This window comes from Populus alba, chromosome 19 (assembly GCF_005239225.2).
Source record: "Populus alba chromosome 19, ASM523922v2, whole genome shotgun sequence".
NCBI classification, from domain to species: Eukaryota; Viridiplantae; Streptophyta; class Magnoliopsida; order Malpighiales; family Salicaceae; genus Populus; species Populus alba.
Genome location: NC_133302.1, coordinates 12,670,127 through 12,689,685, shown reverse-complemented (window position 1 = coordinate 12,689,685; position 19,559 = coordinate 12,670,127). Strand labels below are relative to the sequence as shown.

The 19,559-nt window shown below is 30.3% G+C and overlaps 2 protein-coding genes across 4 annotated transcripts; both read left to right on the top strand.

Annotated features, from left to right (window-relative positions):
• The first annotated feature begins 1,475 nt into the window (after positions 1-1,475).
• LOC118042921 (uroporphyrinogen decarboxylase) lies at positions 1,476-4,630 on the top strand. The gene is made up of 6 exons (XM_035050682.2): positions 1,476-1,776; positions 1,915-2,036; positions 2,511-2,621; positions 2,874-3,062; positions 3,641-3,766; positions 3,891-4,630. Exons 1-6 carry the CDS (start codon positions 1,662-1,664, stop codon positions 4,404-4,406), a joined length of 1,179 nt encoding a protein of 392 aa, XP_034906573.1. The 5' UTR covers positions 1,476-1,661; the 3' UTR covers positions 4,407-4,630.
• Positions 4,631-7,956: 3,326 nt separating this feature from the next.
• Positions 7,957-10,993, top strand: LOC118042918 (CBL-interacting protein kinase 18). Of its 3 annotated transcripts, XM_035050678.2 has the most exons (3): positions 7,957-8,188; positions 8,399-8,452; positions 9,168-10,993. In XM_035050678.2, exon 3 carries the CDS (start codon positions 9,494-9,496, stop codon positions 10,811-10,813), a length of 1,320 nt encoding a protein of 439 aa, XP_034906569.1. In that variant the 5' UTR covers positions 7,957-8,188; positions 8,399-8,452; positions 9,168-9,493; the 3' UTR covers positions 10,814-10,993. The 3 variants fall into 3 exon arrangements, with proteins under 3 accessions (XP_034906569.1, XP_034906570.1, XP_073262925.1); XM_035050679.2 differs by lacking the exon at positions 8,399-8,452; XM_073406824.1 differs by lacking the exon at positions 7,957-8,188 and having other exon boundaries at positions 8,242-8,452.
• The last annotated feature ends 8,566 nt before the right edge of the window (positions 10,994-19,559 follow it).

Below are 19,559 nucleotides of genomic sequence, written 5' to 3'. Positions count from 1 at the left end.
TATTTTTAGTTTATTTGAAGGTTTTATAAACTTTTTAAAGTTGCAGCCACCATATATTTAAATTTCAAAAATTAAAATTATGAATTTGAGTCCACATTGCAACCTTTTTTACTCATTAAAATTATTATGTTTTTTATATTATTATTATCCTATTAGCTTATGTCTGCATCAACCTAATTTAGATTATTTGTTATTTTCATCATTTTTGTTTGTTTTCATTGAATTTGCACATAATTTTAGTACTAATGATTTTAAAATTCAATTTTTTTATGTGAAATTAATCAAAATTACTATCATGATAACTTATTTGACCTGCATTCTTAAAATCATTTTATTAAATATTAAATTGCTGAAATGTAAAATATAAATTAACTTGTTGAAATGACAACACACAAAATACTATCATAGTCATGTAACAATCAAAGTCTTCTATTATTAATATTTTTATAATTAATAATAGATCGATTTATTATGCATAGTTACAAGGTATTTACACTTATTAGACTATTAAAGGTTAAATGATTTATTTAATTATAAAAATTTCATATAATAAATTGAAAAGTATAAATATTTTAAACTCTAATTAAATCTAATTGCAAAAATATTAATATTTTTACTCCAAGTTGTTAATTCTCTTTGAAAACTTAGATGCTTATGGCATTAATTTTTTTAAAATACATTATTGTTATTAATATCATCATTCATTCCTTCTTTTTTCTATCACCACCACAATTAACTTTATTAGTTATACTACCATCATTATTAATAAAATTATTATTTTAATAATTATTATTCATTTTAAAACAAAAACAATATAAATTTCTTTCTAGTTTCTTATTATTATTCTAAATACAATATTACAATTATAATATTATTTCGATTCCTTAATTGTTTTATTTCAATCCCCATTTCTATTTGAACCTTTCATTTTTTTTTCCTAACGAAACAATATCTTAGGACTTTGTCTTCATTGCTCTTGGTTTCTTTATATATATATATATATATATATATATATATATATATATATATATAACCAAAGAATATGAATATTATAATTTATTTATTTATTTATTATTTAAAAATAAAATAAAAAAAGAATTGAGTAAAATAATAATAAAAAAAATTATAAAAAGAGTGTTTTTAGAGCAAAAAGTTAATGAAAAAAATATCTACATAGATAGATAAAGACACTATAGAATAGCTAATTAATTATTTTAAATAAATTAAAGGGATTGTAATGTTTGGAATTGTAATAAAGATTGTTTTTTAAAATATTTTTATTTAAAAATATTTTAAAAAATATTTTTTTATTTTTTATTTTTTAAAATTTATTTTTTAATTTTAACATAATAAAATAATTTAAAAATATCTAAAAAAATAATTTAAAAATAAAAATAAAAACTTTTTGAACACACAAATAAACACAACCTATGAGGCGGGCCGAGAACATGAGGTGTTGGAAAAAAAGAAAAGAAAGAAGCAGCAGTTGCCCATTTGCAGGCCCCTTATCTACCTCTCTATCTGTCTATCTACAATAAAATCCACTCTCAACACTTCAAGGCAGGCAGGAATGAGAAAGAGAGAACAAGTCTAGATTTTATAAAGAAATGCGAAGAGGTTTTCAACAAAAACCTAAACTTTGAGCTTTGATTCCAACGACAATGTCTTCCATTTGCAGCTTTACTTCCTCCATTTCCTCAATCTCTCCTTTTACATCTCCAAGAAAGTCTCTCAACTACAACAAGTACACCCCAATCATCCACTCTTCCCTTCAAGGTAAGTAATCTCCTCTCTTTCTTCTTAACCTATGGACTTTATATTCAATTCAATCTCAAAATGGAAAATGAAATTCTTTAAAATTAAGTGGGTTTTGTTTTGATCTGAATTTCTATGCTAAAAAGAAATCTCTTTCAGGAACTGTGGCCGAACCTAAAGCATCCTCTGTTGCCGAGCCCCTTTTACTTAATGCCGTTAGAGGAGAAGATGTTGAAAGACCTCCCGTTTGGCTTATGAGGCAAGCAGGGAGGTACATGAAGGCAGGTCTATGAAGCTTCATTTTTCCATACTGTTCTTTTTTTGGTGTTCCATACTTTTTGAGGACTAAATTTGACTTTCCCTTTTGTGACTTTAACAATAGATGGCACCAAAACCCTAACTTCAGTATATTCTGCCGTTCAAACGTCATTTTATTTTCTAGCTTTTGTTAACTGGCCCATCATTTTCCCCTCAAAATGAGGATAATTTGGTTGTCTAATCCAGGAACTGGTTTACAAGCTATGCACATGTGAGCTTTAAAAATGGTTCAAATTTCTAGTAGCCATCGTTTCCTCTCTTTTTTTTTTCCTTAAACTTCTCTGCCTGGCTATGAATATGTCAGCTTACCAATACTGATCATGCAATTCTTCTAGATGAAATTTTCATACCCTTTACATCCAAGGTAGCTGCCATGAATAGCTATGCTTATGTTTTATTTATCATGGTTCTCATTGACAGACTGTTTTTTGTGACAGAGTTACCAAATCATCTGTGAGAAGCATCCTTCATTTCGTGAAAGATCAGAAAATGTTGATCTTGTAGTGGAAATTTCTCTACAGCCATGGAAAGTTTTCAGGCCTGATGGAGTAAGATAACTTTTAGAAGCTTCTGTTTTATGCAGAAAATGCTAATTGCTCATGAACTTCTGTTTTATGCAGAAGCTTGCATGGTGTCTTCTGTATCTCAATAATCACTATTATCGATTAATTTGGTGCTTTCAAACAGAGTTCTATATTCATAAATAAAACAAAGGACATAATAGTTTTATATCTGTGTCTCCTTTCGAGTCATATTCTTTGCTTTCTCTTCTCTGATTTTGTTATTGATTGTTGGCACAGGTCATTTTATTCTCTGACATTCTTACTCCACTTTCTGGGATGAATATCCCTTTTGACATTGTGAAAGGCAAGGGTCCTGTTATATTCAATCCTTTGCGCACAGCTGATGATGTTGATCAAGTTAGGGAATTTGTTCCTGAGGAATCAGTTCCATATGTCGGGGAAGCATTGACAATCCTGAGAAAAGAGGTTGAATTTTGTGTATGGAGCGTTTTAGTTTTTGATATTGCAAGCAAGCCTTGATTGTGTGCATTTTCTTCAATTATCTGTTTATATAAAGCCTCTACTACCAGTAATGGACCGCTTGGTAAGTTATCCTTTATTTATGAAGGTTTTTGCATTTGAACATCTATAACCCATCTGCTTCAGAACTTGAATTGGATCAAGGTGATGGTATTTCCATTTGTGATTCCTACCATGTGCAAAACACTTATAATAAAAGCTAGTGCAATGCTGATATCTTATAAAACAAATAGTGAAAGATTAGCACATTTTCAATTCCTAATTTGAAGAGGAACATTTACCATGATCAGTGTTAAATAAACCAATGGATTTCTTTAAACTAAGAGCCTCAGAAACCACATGTGCATGGCCAATCAGAACACTCTGAATCAAGTGTTTCCTGTTTTGAGCTAGATTTCATGAAGTAGCTGAGACATTTTATCCTGCTTTGAACATGCATATGCATGCATATGGATACAATCCTCATCTGAAATTCTAAATTTATATCGTTTTACCTCAGTCAAACAGTATCTTCCCCTTTCTAGGTAGAAAACAAAGCTGCAGTGCTGGGCTTCGTAGGGGCTCCTTTCACCCTGGCTTCATATGTAGTGGAAGGTGGTTCATCAAAACACTTTACTAAAATAAAGAGATTAGCTTTCTCCCAGCCCAAGGTAACTAACTTATCCTAATCTCTCATTTCTATAGTTTTCTGGATGTAAGACATGCAGCTGCCAATCCTTCTCATGGTGAATACAATGAAAATAAAATTCAATTCACCATTTTTTCCATTCCCAGGTTCTCCACGCATTACTTCAGAAATTTGCGACCTCTATGGCAAAATACATTCAATATCAAGCTGACAGTGGAGCTCAAACTGTTCAAATCTTTGACTCATGGGCCACAGAGCTTAGCCCTGTGGATTTTGAGGAGTTCAGTCTTCCATACTTGAAACAGATCGTGGATACTGTAAAACAATCCCATCCAAATCTCCCGCTAATCCTTTATGCTAGTGGATCTGGAGGCTTGCTTGAGCGGCTAGCTTTGACAGGTGTAGATGTTGTAAGCTTGGATTGGTCAGTTGATATGGCTGAAGGTAGGAAGCGATTGGGACCTGATGTAGCTGTTCAGGGGAATGTAGATCCTGGTGTTCTATTTGGGTCAAAGGAATTCATAACTAATCGGATAAATGATGTTGTCAAGAAAGCCGGTAAAGGAAAACATATACTTAATCTTGGTCATGGAATTGTAGTCGGCACACCTGAGGAGAATGTTGCGCACTTTTTCGAGGTTGCTAAAGGAATCAGATACTAATATGGCATGTGACTGGATGATTTTCTGCTAAACTGAGATCTGCTATCTTTATCAACTCCTTTCTGTTAGATCAGTAGTTGATTATTCAGTGTATTCGCAATACTGTTTATCTTAGGTAGTTTGGTCAATTTCTCAACATGAGAGCGTTGCATAAGCTTGAGAGCAAGACCATATATAGTAATATGGAGCTTGGAAATAATGGAATGTTGCAGATTGTTTTCTCATTGTTTTTGAGGTTTTGGCACCTGTAGTTTTCTAAGGCAGATTGGCAAGCTAGGGAGTTTGTGGCACTGGTATTCCTATGGGAAAATGTCCTTTGGCAAGGGCACGGTGATTGCAGGTGTGTTTGCATCATTGATTGTCCAAAACCATATTAGGTATGAGGTTATTAACGAGGAGGTTTAATTTCTGAGTTGAAGTGTTCCATCCGTTTCAGCACTCCTTTTTTCATGCCATGGAGATTGCTATATAGTTTTAAAAGTAAATGATAAAAAGTATCTGTGGTAAAGACTTGGTTATACTTAAAAAAAGAAGGATAAAAAGTCAAGTTCTTGTGCAAGTTATTTAACTTGTGAAGTGTGTTTATTTTTATATTAAAAATTAATCGATCCTAAACATGAAGTGATTTTGAATCTAGACCCAAGAAAAAAAAACGTAAAAAGCATAATACTCACTTGTTAACATTGATGAGAATTGTGCTTGATAAGACAATGTGGACGAGAATACCACAACTTACACTCAATTTAAAAGATAAAATAATAAACTTGTTTAACAAAACTCAAAAAATTTAAATAACAATAGAGAATCATGCAACGTTGAAAATCTTGAATAAAAAGAATAATATCTATATATATTAACATGTAAATAAATAATATTCTTTTTTTAAAAAAAATCATTTCTACTTGTGACCCAAGCAACAACTTAGATGAAAATTAGAGTAGTTTAAAAATATTATTGAAGGCACCTTTGAACGGACACAAAAGTTGTTGTTTGAATATTTTGACAATAAATCTTGTTTTATATTTTTTAATAGTTCTATTAGCATTTATCTTCATTTTGGAGATCCATTTATGACCTAATAGGTCATATCTTCTTGTTTCTTTAATTCTTTGACAACAAGTCTTATTTTGTATTTTTCAATAGTTCTATTGGCTTTCATTTTTTTTTTTTTAAGATCCACTTATGACTTAATAGTTTATTTCTAGGTGGAAGATCTACTAGTTCTTATATATGATTTTGTATGATGGACTTAATCATACTATTAACTATCTCCTTCCAATAACAAGCTTTAGGACAAGAAATTATCTCAAAATAGCTTTAAGGCTCATTTTCTAAGAAGTTAGAAAATCATAATTGAATTGTTTTTTCTTTTTTTTTTCCTTATGCATTCTATTCTCAATTTCATTATATTCGATTTGATGATGACTTTTTAAGCTTTTTTTATTCATTCTTTTAAGTGGATAAATTTCTTAAGCTTTCTTAAAAACAAACTAAATTGGAGTGAAGTGATTATGTCATTATTCACAGATTTAGCTGTGATACAATATATTCATAGTTTTTTTTTTTATTCTAATAGAATCAAATTTAACTATATATTGATACTAAGCATAAGATAACTAAGCGGAAAAGAAAAGGTTAAATGAGGGAAACAAAATATTCTAGGGGATATTTTTCTATTTGTTTTCTTATTCTTCAACACAAGAGGGGGGGCGAGTGGAAAATTCCTTTGCTTATATCAAAATAATAATGATTCTTAATACCATTCATCAAATATTCCTATTCTTTAAAGAAAGGAAATTTTTTTGAGCAATAGAACTTTATATCGGATAGATAGAAAACAATATATATATATATATATATATATATATTATATATATATATATGTATGAGAGAGAGAGAGAGAGAGAGATCCAAGAAAAAAAAATTTAGCAATTCCTTCTTTCTTCTAACAGTATTGATATATAAAATACTCGAGGTTCAATGACAATATTTATTAATTTTATTAATTCTATTATAATATTAGGATTAATATTCTTAATACTTGATTTGTATACAAGAAACTGATATGCATTAGTATTATAGACATATATAATTCATAGTTTTAGGTTATATCTCCTTTTTAGGGATTAGATATCACCATTTTTTACAAGACATCCCTATGCTTTAAAGTATTTTATAAAAAGTATCTCCTTCATTTTCATAACTCACATGGTGTCGTTTTCAACTTATTGTGAGTATTTTTTTTTGAATTATATAATTGATATATAAAATTATCTCTTCTTATAAATTTTTAGGTGTTCCTAACTTAGCAATATAATATTCATAATTTCTTTTAAAGTTGGTTTTTATATTTAACAATGTCATTTTATTGAAGTAAATGAAGCTACAATTTCATGCATATATGGCTTCTCCCAAGACTAGATGTAAAGGCATGTTTAGTTTCAATACACAAATGTTGTGACTTTTAGAACCAAAACAATAAAATAATTAATTATAATCTCCATCACATTTCATAAATCACTTGCAATAAATTAAACTGCTCACTAAGCAAGTGATTAATCTAATTATCAGGAAATTTTGAAAACCAAGAGAGATTTTTATATTCGTTGGAAAAAAAATGAATGACAGATAATAGGATATTGAGAAGGCGATTAATGTTAAAAACAGAAATTCCAACCACTTTAATTTAAAAAAAAAAAAAATCATTTGTTTAACCGAATACAACTTTACAGCGCAAAATGAATTAAGGAATCAAAACGTTATAATAATTTTGGACCCACATACTAATACCTTTTGTGCCTCTGTGTTTCCGGTGTCACCTCCAAAGTTTTAAATGTCCTAAAGTAGAGTTATTTAGCACCATGATTATGAAGGATATGACAACATAGCTCTTCCTGTTTGGAGGCCCATGATTCTGTTTAATATTAGGAGAATAATTATTTTTTAAAATATTTTTTTTTAAAAATATATTAAAATAATATTTTTTTTATTTTTAATATCAATATATCAAAATAATATAAAAATAAAAATTATTTTGAAGCTAAAAAAAATAAAATTTTAATTTTTTTTAAAAGTATTTTTAAAATAAAAAAACAAACGGGCTCTATATCTTGATCACTTGTTTTTTTGTTGAGAATTGATTATCATGCTAGAAAGTTTTAATTGTCATATTTTAAAGTGTTTTTTTATTTTTTTTTGCTTGATAAAATATTAAATTAATTTATTTTTAGTGTTTTTATGATTTTATATAATAATGTTAAAAGTTAAAAAAATCTAAAAAAACATATTAATCTAATGCATTTTTTTAATTAAAAAATACTTTTATAAAATCATCATACACTGCATTAACAAACATACTAAAAATTAAAATCTTCAGAGTTCCATTTCCGATTTGAAAGAAATCCATCAAACGTTTTTCACAAAATAATGATTATTCCTAAGCAAGAGTTAATATATTTTGAAACACAAAGAAAGGATTTGAAAAACTAGGGAGTAAAGAAGAATACTTCTTTCCATGCCAATACAAAATCCGGGGGGGGGGGGGGGGGGGGGTGGGCGCTTCTTTCCTTCTTTTCTCCTCCCACACTTTAATTCCGACGCGATGTCTCTCTCTCTGATTATAAAGCCACCACAACGGTATAATAATAGCCAAAAAGACAGAGAAAGGGCAGCCCATCGTCAACATCACTTACATACATTGCACTTGTCTCACTCATTTTGGTCTCCTCTCGAACGTTAAGATTTGCTAAGGCTAGCTGTTCCTTTCTTTCTTTGCTTCAAAGGTAATCAATGTTCCATGTATTCTTTTTCGTAATTCTTGTAAGATCTTTTGTCTCTTCATCTGCTTACTTTTCCCATGTTTATCCAAATGTTTAATCTTTTCATATCCTTGGATATGGGATTTGTTGTTTTGTTGATATCAATCTAACAAAATATGTAAATGGGTTTTGATGCTGTGTTCTTAACGTATGAATTTCTCTGTTTGAATTTAGGTTCATTCTGTTTCTTTCATTAGCGTACCACCATCTGTTTCTGTCAAGTTTTGGGTGAGTTTCAACGGTTCTTTTTTTTTTTTCCTTTTTCCTTGTTGTTTATGTTTTCTTTCCCTTTAATTTATGCATTTCTCTTGTTATTGTAAATCTTAATTATGATTTCTGAATAGTCTGCCATGTTTCAAATTTAATGGCAAATCTGCATTTAAGATTATGAACTTATTCACTAGATAGTTTAGGAATTCATTGCTTTTAATTTTGTTTGTTTATTATTTTCAATTTGGTACAGGAGTTGGTACATAAAAAGTCATGGAAAGCTAGCAATGGGGTTGGGTAGTTTTACTCTAGCTTGTTTTTTGTTTCTGATTTAGGATCTGCATTACAGCCTTTAATTCTTCCAATATATTGGGTGTATCTTTTGGATTTTGACTGGTTAATATTCTCACTGGATGAAACTATATATACATTAGACATGGATGGAAAATGAAGGGACCCTTAATCGGATCGGAAGTTTTATTCACTTATGCATTATTTTTTGAATAATTGCAACCTGGGCTTTCTGAGCAACCATGCATGCATTGATGGCACCATTATTCTATAAAAAGTACCTGACTTGTTAATTCATATTGTTTGTGGATTTGGCTGTTGACAATTTCTAGATCCCCTTTATGATTTTTTGATTCTCCAATCAAATGATTCCGATATGATATTCATTTCTTTTATGCCCGAGCAATGAACTTACGTTTGTTATTATTGTTCTTGTTGCTAGCTTGGTGTTCCATCTCTCCCTTCCAGCACCAAAAGAAAAACAACTGGGAATGCAGAAAAATGTGCTTGATCTCTGGTAATTCATGTTGCAGAGCTTGTGAAATTCAATTGCCATTTAGGTTGCGCTTATCCATTCCGTATGAGGTCGGATACTCAACACTTGACAGATTCACAGTTGGGATTCGAATGGACAAGGAAATCAGAAATAGAATTGCTGTTGTTTTGAAGCACTGCCTTGGCGCAGACGATTGAGTTTTTAAGCTCTAAAGATTCCCATTCTGTGAATTATAATTTATAAATATAGTCTATTAAGATTTCTTATTGACAATGGAAAATAAGGGGAATGTGTTGATGGAAAGGTATGATTTTGGGAGATTGCTTGGCCAAGGAAACTTTGCTAAGGTTTACTATGGGAGAAACCTGAAAACTGGCCAGAGTGTGGCCATCAAGGTCATTGACAAAGAGAAGGTTCTGAAAGTAGGACTGATGGATCAGATCAAGCGAGAGATATCTGTCATGAGATTGGTTAAACATCCAAACGTTCTGCAACTATACGAGGTTATGGCCACCAAAAACAAAATTTACTTTGTGATAGAATATGCTAAAGGTGGCGAACTCTTTAATAAGGTAGCAAAAGGGAGGCTCAAGGAAGATGTTGCTAGGACGTATTTTCAACAGTTAATCAGTGCAATTGATTTTTGTCATAGCAGAGGTGTTTCTCACCGAGATTTGAAACCAGAAAACTTATTACTGGATGACAATGGAGGTTTGAAGGTGTCAGATTTTGGTTTGAGTGCTGCTGCTGAGTCTAGGCGTCAAGATGGTTTGCTGCACACAACTTGTGGAACTCCTGCATATGTGGCTCCTGAAGTTATTTACAGGAAAGGCTATGACGGGGCCAAAGCTGACATCTGGTCTTGTGGGGTGGTCTTGTTTGTTTTGCTGGCCGGTTATCTCCCATTTCATGATGCAAATCTGATTTTGATGTACCGAAAAATAAGAAAGGCAGAGTACAAGTTCCCTAACTGGTTTTCACCTGAAATGTGCAGGCTGCTATCAAGGATGCTTGATCCTAACCCAAAAACTAGAATTTCCATCACAAAAATAATGGAAAATTCCTGGTTTAGAAAAGGATTCGATTCTAATGCTGTTACAATAAAAAATGAAGTTACTGGATTGGATCCTTTGGCTGCTGATGTGACATTTGACTCTTGTGAGAATGACAGTGCTCCTGCTGAAGCCAAGAAAGAGTTGAGCCAGCCTACCAGTTTGAATGCCTTTGATATCATATCTCTTTCATCTGGGTTTGACTTATCTGGTTTGTTTGCGAAAGATAACCAGAAGAAAGAAAAAAAGTTCATATCAATGCACTCTGCCTCAACCATTACATCCAAGCTGGAGGACATTGCTAGGCTTCTGAAGCTAAAAGTAAAGAAGAAAGATGGAGGGCTGTTGAAGTTGGAGGGATCAGAGAAAGGTAGGAAAGGGGCGTTGTCCATTGATACAGAAATATTTGAGTTCACTCCATCTTTGCATTTGGTAGAGGTGAAAAGTTCTAGTGGTGATACCCTGGAATACCTACAGATACTGGAAAATGGTATAAGACCAGCTCTAAAGGACATTGTTTGGGCATGGCAAGGAGAGTAGCGGCAGCAACACATACTTTCTTCCTAGTTATGCCAGCATTTTGAGTTATTGTTTCGTTATTTGAATTTCGAATTTTATTCATAAATTTATTTATTTGGGACCTGTCACGGCCTACGTGTGCTTGTAAACAACCATCATTCAACATTCTTAGTGGTTTTGGTGCTCAATTTATTTTCTTTATCATGTTTTCTTAGAATTTTGCTTTCATCATGGTTATTGCTGCTGCTCCTCGTGCTTCTTCAAACGACTATATTATATAGGGCTTCACATTATTGTCACCACTGCTTGTGTTAATGCCGAAATCGCAGTGTTTTTTGTTAAATGTAGGGTGGTTGTGACATGTATTCAATTTGGTATTATTTACATGAGGATGTGTTGACGGTTGTTTTGTAATCGAGGACTTGAACAATTGAGTAGCAGGCTGTAGCCTGTAGGGTAGCTTAACTGCTAGGATTCCATGTTTTGACACTCAAATACTTAATATTCTACTATTGTATGCAAAATAAAAAAATAATATGAACATGGAAATTAAGGCTGCAGACCTCATCTTAAGACATTCTTAAACTAACACAAATTGAACTGCATACTTACATTCATTACATGAGCATGCACATAAAATGGAAATTTTCCAGCCATTGGAAGCTACTGCAAATACAACCAAGCATACAAAGGACCTTATCTCCATGAAAACCAAACTAACCAAAAGGACCTTATCTCCATGAAAACCAAACTAACCAAGCCTAAGAAGTTGACAGTGTACTGATACAAGCCCTACTAAAAGTTTCAGTAGTTTGAAACAGGCTCCGAAGTGGGTTTTACATTTGTTGTTGTTGATGTCTTGCTTCCTTCAATCTTGGCTTTTATACTCCTAAATTCTTGGTGATCATGTAAATGCCTAGGTCTCCACTAACTGTCCTTCGTTCTATCTCTTCCTTGAACTTCTTGTCCATGATCGCTTACTGTTTTCTGGCACTGTAGCTTGCAGTGTGAGGGTCTAATTTAAGCCTTAATATTCTGTTTGTCAGATATTGTCATTGAAAAATGCATCAATAAGAAAATGTTGTTTAAATTAAAGAGAAGGGACGTATAGTTTCCTACTTTTTCAAAATTATTAAAACTTTTAAAAGAAAATATTTTAATTTCCTTTACTTTTAATTCAAAAAAACATGTTACTAATAAAATATATTTTGATAAAAAAAAATTCAAGTGTAAGAAAAGAATAATTTATTTGATAAAATATTTTGTTTTATTAAGAATTAAAATCATAGTATCACGTAAAAATATTTATTTTAATTATAAAAAATAAATAAAAATAAAATTTAAAAACTACCTAGTTATAAACTAAAAGAAGTCATTTCATTGCTTCTTTTTTATTGTTGACAAAGACCCAAGTTCACTATTGATCACTACAGTGCAATTGGCTTGGCTCTCTCTCATTTTTTTTTCTTTTTATCCTTTTGCACTTATTGGTTTTAGTCACTTTTTTTTTTAAAAAAACTTTTATCCCTTCATTTTCATGTTATATTCAACATGATTTAAAGTCTAATAATTCATTTTGGTTTGTGTATATATTGTATTTGTAGTGTCAATTATGTTTACTTTACAAAATAAAATAAAATTTTATTAATTAGAAAATATTAAAATAACAGGAAACACTTTAACATAGAAGCAAAAACAAAGAGGCAATCACTTTTTTTCTTTTTAATGTTCATGAGGTGCAAACAATTACCTGTGAGTCCTCAGATTTTTAAAATTCTTCATTTTATTCCTTATGTTTTAATGCTTTCTCGTTTTAGTATTAAACTTCATTTGTTTTCTATTTTAGTTCTTGAAATTTGATAAAAGAAAAACAATCATAAAAAATTAAAAGAGAAGAGAAACTGGTTAGTTGATCACTTTCTAGCAATAAAAAAGTTGATTTTAGTATTGACGAACTCTTTTTAACGAGAATAATGTCATTGAGGTGGTGTATATGTAAGCTTCCATCTTGTGAGGTGCTTTTCTAATATTAAATAAACCAGTTTTATTTTTTTAAACAAATAATAAAATCTTTCTTTAAAAAAGTACATTAAAATTTTAATTTTCATATAGCCAAATTCTAAATGTTTTCATGCATATTTTTTATATATAAAAAATAAATTGTGTTTTTATCATAGTTTGAAAAACACAAAACTAATTAATGAATATCATAACAAGTTTGTGATTATCCATTAAGATTTGACTAAAATATCAAAAACATCACAAAAATTAATTTGTTTAATTAATATTTGAGGTATGAATTTTACAATATAATGCATGTTTCCAGTATTAAATTAAACGAATTGACAAAAATAAAATGTTAGGAATTAATTATAGACTTTAATATTTAGGGGTATTGATTAGTACTTAATGTATTTTTATCCAGATTTTATATCATCATGTTGCACTTGAAGTATTAATAACTCCTTAACTAAAGCATGTTATATAATAACAAGTCTGATAGTATAAGATACCTTAATATATGGTAAAAATTCATCTTAAATGTAGGCCTATCACATAAATTAAATGATTGATTGATGAATTTAACTACTGAAATTGTGAAGATAAAGAGAGGGTGAAGCTTAGAAAAGTGATGCTGGTTTAGTCCAAACTGAAATACTGTTTGATAATTGGGGCATATGTGGAGCTGTAGATCTCGGATTTAGGTCTGCTTTATATGGATAGAAAGATAAGACATAGGCCTAAAACTTTCATGTGGAGTTCAAGATTTAAAAAGGTCGTTTTCAAGTCCAAATTATAGCAACAACGGAGAAGTCCGAATCTGTCCTACAACCCAGATACTGTTTAGTGTTCAGCCCATATCTCGAGTTCTAGAAGTCTAAATGACCTCAATGTTTTTTTCTAGAAAGCTGAGACAATTTCCTAGAACTAGCATGAGTAAAGGTGGTTCAAATTTTAACGTTAGCAATGACGTTTTGTTCAGACAAGAAGATAAGGATTGTCACCAAGTCAAGATGTGGCCACCCACTCAACAATTATTTATCAAATCAATAGTTCCAAATTTTCGCCTATAAAAGAAGGCATTTGCATGTATTTAGGCATCTTGATGTTCAGATTAAGATTATGCTCTTGCTCTCTTTTTCTGTATTTTGTAATGTTTAAGTTTTATTTTATGTTATATTAATATCTTATTTATGCATTTCATTTCCTTTCCTTTCCTTATATAATTATGTTCTTATCTTGTTTATTTATGTTTCTTTTTTTCATTATGTCAAGGTAAAAAGGTTATACTAATGGTGTAAGAATAAGTATAGTATAAACTCAACATGGACTTTAATGCTTGATACTAACATGTTTTACATTTATTATCTTGCTCACTCTTAATACCTTGCATGTTAAATGGTTAATCTAGATTCGTGTTGAACAACCCTTGGTACAACAAATGCTTGGCACTTTCATAGCCAAACCGTATTGTATAACCTACACATATGCTATGAAAGGAACTTGATTTGTTGTTAACACAAGCTATCACCATGAATACCTGATAATATTTACAAGTATTGGCATTACTCGAATAAGATAATTAATATAATCATGTTAACGATTTATAATCTGATTGGAACCTCGTTTGTGTGTGGTTTCCAGTTGAGTAATAAGAGTTTATACTATACTTTTTTGAAGTACCATTAGTGGATCCTCTAACCTTGACATTTGTTTTTATCATTGTTTAATCCTCACATTAATCTTACATCTCAAAGTCCTTTTTATTATTACTATCATTATTAGTATTACTACTACTACTACTACTACTACTACTACTACTACTACTACTACTACTACTACTACTACTATTTGTATTAGTATTACTGCTACTGCTACTGCTACTAATTATTATCATTGTTGTTGTTGTTGTTGTTATTTATTACTTCAACGCTCCTGCACTTGGGAGAAGACATCAATCTTTTGGTCGTGTTAAGTTTTAGCCTGATAAGATAAATATCTCTTTACTAAAGGGGATTTGTCTTAAGCTCCTAGAGATAAAGATCTCTTTACTAAGAAGGATTTACTTTATATCCATAATATATGAATCTCTTTACCGATGATGACCTTTCTTGAACTTTAGATAAACCAACAAATAGAAACATGATCTAGGAAAAAAAAACAATCAATCAATAATGCAACTTACCATAGGTAGGGATCACTAAGGGTGATACGTCTTTCTATGCACAACCAGTCCCCTTACTCGTACTCATACAAACTAGTAGATTTTCTTGTGACTATAATATTAGGTGGTGACTCCTCAACCCTTTAAATCATAATTTCATTATTAATCCCAACACATCCAAAACCCCCCCTCAATCTAGAAGGATGACTTACCATTTGATGTTGGCACAGTATGACAAGACGGTAACTCCACTAGGGAAATCTCTAGTTAAATTAAGCTTTGTTGATTGTTTGTTTGTTATTTATTTTTTGGTATGGGTGATTTAATTTTAACATGTATTTTTTTATATATTATCTATGCATAAGAACATCGAATATGAATTTATGCTTTCATGCATTTTAATTATAAGAGTGTAAACTCAATTATAGGTTAGGTGGGGGATTATAGGTCTGCTTCATGACTTTTAGTCAGGATTTAGATTTGTAAAAAACCTAACTATGATATAAGTATTTACTTGGTAATGATGATCATATTGTGCCTCAATTATTCCTTATAAACCCCTATATTGCCTTTATGAGAGGTAGTCATTGTGTAGGTCATAAACCCTTTTTAAGACTAGATAATATGCCTACCCCTCATGTAATGACTAGAACCTACCCTTAGGATGTTTGATTCTAGGTATAAAGTTACGTTGTAGAGTATATTCTCATGTATTCAAGATACAAAATAGAAATAAATATACAATTGAAATTAAGGCAGAGACCTCCTTACTAAGGGGAATCTATCCTGACCCCCCCAAAGATTGAGACCTTTTTATTGAAATCAATCAACCTTAAATCCATAAGATATGAACCTCTTTACTAAAAAGGACATTTCTCGAGTATTGTGCAGACTAATGAATAAAAACATGACTTGGGGAAAAAAATCAATCAATAATGCAGCTTATCATACGTAGGGTGCGGTGCACTTGGAGTGATATGTCTTTTCCATGCACAACTAGTCCCCTTACCCAGACTTTTGCAGACTAGTAGGTTTTTTAGTAACCATAATACTGAGTTATGACTCCTCAACCTTTCAAATCATAATTTCATAATTAATGCCAACACATCTAAAACCCCTTCGATTTAGGAGGATGACTTGTCATTTGACATCATGCATGCCACGAAAGGATACGACTCTACACAGGAAAATCTCTAATTGGACTAAGCTTTGTTGATTGTTTGCTTGCTATTTATTTGTTGGTCTAGTTGATTTAATTTTAGCATGCAAATTTTTTATACTATTCATGTATAAGTACATTGAATACAGATTTATGCCTTCATACATTTTAATTTTAAGTGTATAAACCAAATACTCTTATTTTAAAGATGTGCATCACTTTTTTTTCTTAACACCAATCCACTCGGGGATAAAATTTAAGTTCTTCATTCTCTCACCTCTTATAAAATAACTTATATACAATTATTAATGAGAAAATTAAAGCTAAATTGAACCACTTAAACTTATGTGTTTGCATTTGTGAATCTATTTTTTGAGAGAGTTATTATCTTGTAAATTAAAATGAATGATATTATTATGAAAACAAACACTTGAGATTATAAAAAGCTCAGAATAAGCTTAAGAATGGAATCTAAAGGGTTTTAGTCTTAAGTAAAAAAATATATATTTGAATTATAAGGGTTGTGATTTTGAGTATTTGAAAGGATTGTTATTCTAAAAAGGTGTAGTTTCACTCTTGAAGAAGATGAATAGAAATGCCCGAGCCTATAACATGGGAAATGGAATAGACAATTAAGTTGAACCATTATAAAAATCAAGGTGTTTAATATCTCTTTCATACCGTCCTTCATTCTTTGCTAGAAATTTGATTTGTGATTGAATTGTGTTGTTGGATGTTTGAAATGTATATTAAAGTTGTAGATTTTTAGGAACAAATCTTTTCTTGTCTATGTTTGATTGGTTTAAATTATAATTTGACTGCATATTTATTGTATCTTATAATTGAGTGAATTTAGATTTGGAGATTATATTTATTGAAGATTGAAAAAAAAAAGAATTTTAATTAGTCACCTGATTCATCCCTCTTCTTCTAGGTGTTTAGGACTTTATTATTAAGGTAAAAATATGAAGGGTAAGATGTTCGAGATGTAAATATTGTTGTGTTAGTGTTTTTGAAAGGCAATGGTATATCTATGTTTTTTAGATATAAATAGAGCTGAGAGTAGATTAAATCATGGAGAATGCAATGGTGTAAAACACTCGAGTTTGAGCAAGTTATGGTTAAACATAAGCAAAATATGGATTAGATTCCTTTGAATAATCGATCAATCATTGTTCCTATTAAGAGAACTAACATGTAATAATTAAGGTTAATTTTAAATCAGTTCTAGTAGTCATCTATGATTTGTTTGAGTTGAAATGTTAGTATTCGAAGTGTTGGAGTCGAGTCCATTATATTAAGATGGTTAAAGTCAATTCCAACTGTCATTTCTGAATAATTTAAAACCATAGTTTTAAAACCCGGCCTAGCTCAGCGAGTCGACCCGAGACTCGACCGACCTAGAGCTGGAATTGGGCCGAGTTTAATAAAAAACTAGCCAAGAATTTAACCCAGCAAAACTCGATCGACTTGAGACCTGGATGACCCGAGTAAACCCATATGATACCCGAATGTTGTTTTAATTATATATATATATATATATATATATATATATAAAACATCACCGTTTTAGCATTTTAGTTTTTACTGTCAATTTGTCAAACTATTTGCAACATGAAGACATAATTACAAAAACCTAATCTTTTCAATCTTCAATGCTATATCAATTACAAAGGAATTTAAACCACTCGTAAAAAACTTCAAGGTAAGCCAAACCAGATTACCAAGTTTCATGACTTTTATCCCCATCCCTTTTTTGGTTTTAATAACAAAAACCCTATCTCTCTTTTGGTTTTACAGAGGATTTTGCTCTTTTCAATTAAGATCTATAAATCAAGGTCAAATGAAGCTGATATTACTTGTTTCTTAAAATAATCCACCGCTGATCCATACTTGATGGAGTCTACCTTTCTTCTTTTTTCCACCTTAGTCCTGAAAAGAGGAAAGTTGATAGACTCACTTACTAATAGTTAATAATTGAGCCTTCAACTTAAGGCTGTCACGTGTTTTTCTTCTTCTTTATAAAATGGAGTATATTTATTTGAGTCTTCAAGCTTTTTCCTTTTTGTATTCATTGGTTTGAGTAAATGTTTAATTGCTTGTTTTTTATATGTCAATCTTTTGCGTTTGTTATGAATCCGGGCTCTGTTTCTTGCCCTGTTTTTATTTTTATTCCTGTTAACAACAAATTCAAATTTTGCTTCAAGTGCTGCATTGAAATTCTCTCTGTTTTTTTTTTTTGTTTACCAGGGTTCATACTGGTCAACCCATTTAACCTATGACCTCGTCATTGTACTAAATCGACAACCGGATCAGATCTTAAAACTATGTTTAAGATAAATAAAATATTAACTAAAATATATCATTAATATCTCATTTGAAACTAAATCACATGTTGAATTGAATTCAATTCATAAACAATTTATAATTCAATTGGTAACCTATTATGATTTTTATGTTTGAAATAAAATACTAAATCACATAATTGAATTTAACTATACTGTTTGAATATATGTGGAAATGATTTGAAATGACAATCTTGACTATTATGTCTTTATTTTATAAATCATTTTTGTTATAGAAATCATTTCTTTTTGTTTCAAGACCCTTATATTTATTTAAAATGACATAAAATATAGGTGTTTTAAAGAATATATAAATAGAACTATCTCATATTAATAGTTTATTAAATATTTGTTGAAAAGAAATTAAAAAAATATATATATGTTAAAATTTTTTTCGATCAAAATCTTTTCTAGACATATTATAAAAAACCTGTCATCCAGGTATAATTGGTTGAACAAAGCAAAAAGAAAAAAAGAGAAAAGAAAGGAAAGATTCGGGCAAAAAAATAAATAAAATAAAAGGAAACATTAATAACATACCTTACGAGGAATAAAAATATCTTGATGAGAATTGATGCGAAGTAGAGGAGGAAAAAAGGATATGCTCCCAAAGGTTTTTGAAAGAAAAAAAAGAAATGTATACGAGAGACAAAGCAAAAATAATGTTTGTGTAAGCATATGAATATTTTTAGAATATTGTTTTAAGAGTTAATTTCAAGAGGGATTACTATAATAAATCAGAGAGTGTCCCCTGATTTATTTTTGCAATTGTTTTTATAAATTAAATTCCATTTGCAATTCAAATCAATACATTTAAAAGAATTCTCAAACATAAAAAATAATTTAACCCTTTGAATTTACATGGTTACAACAAGCTATAAATATATACAAATAGGGGTGATGATTTTTGATTTGGTATGGTTAGAACAAGCTATAAGTATATACAATAATACAGGACAATATTCTAAGTTGAGCAACATTGATAAAAATCCAAAAGATTTTGAAACTCAATTGATAATAATGGAATATAATAGGGACTAAACTAAATGATTTCTTTGAGGAGATAATATGCAACCTCTAAGAGTAGAGGGGCATTAT

Excerpts from the sequence above, each read along its gene's own strand:
- LOC118042921 (XM_035050682.2), top strand. The coding sequence starts at position 1,662 with ATGTCTTCCATTTGCAGCTTTACTTCCTCCATTTCCTCAATCTCTCCT. Across the intron at positions 3,063-3,640 it reads TGACAATCCTGAGAAAAGAG|GTAGAAAACAAAGCTGCAGT; the intron begins GTTGAATTTTGT and ends TCCCCTTTCTAG. Across the intron at positions 3,767-3,890 it reads TAGCTTTCTCCCAGCCCAAG|GTTCTCCACGCATTACTTCA; the intron begins GTAACTAACTTA and ends TTCCATTCCCAG.
- LOC118042918 (XM_035050679.2), top strand. The coding sequence starts at position 9,494 with ATGGAAAATAAGGGGAATGTGTTGATGGAAAGGTATGATTTTGGGAGA.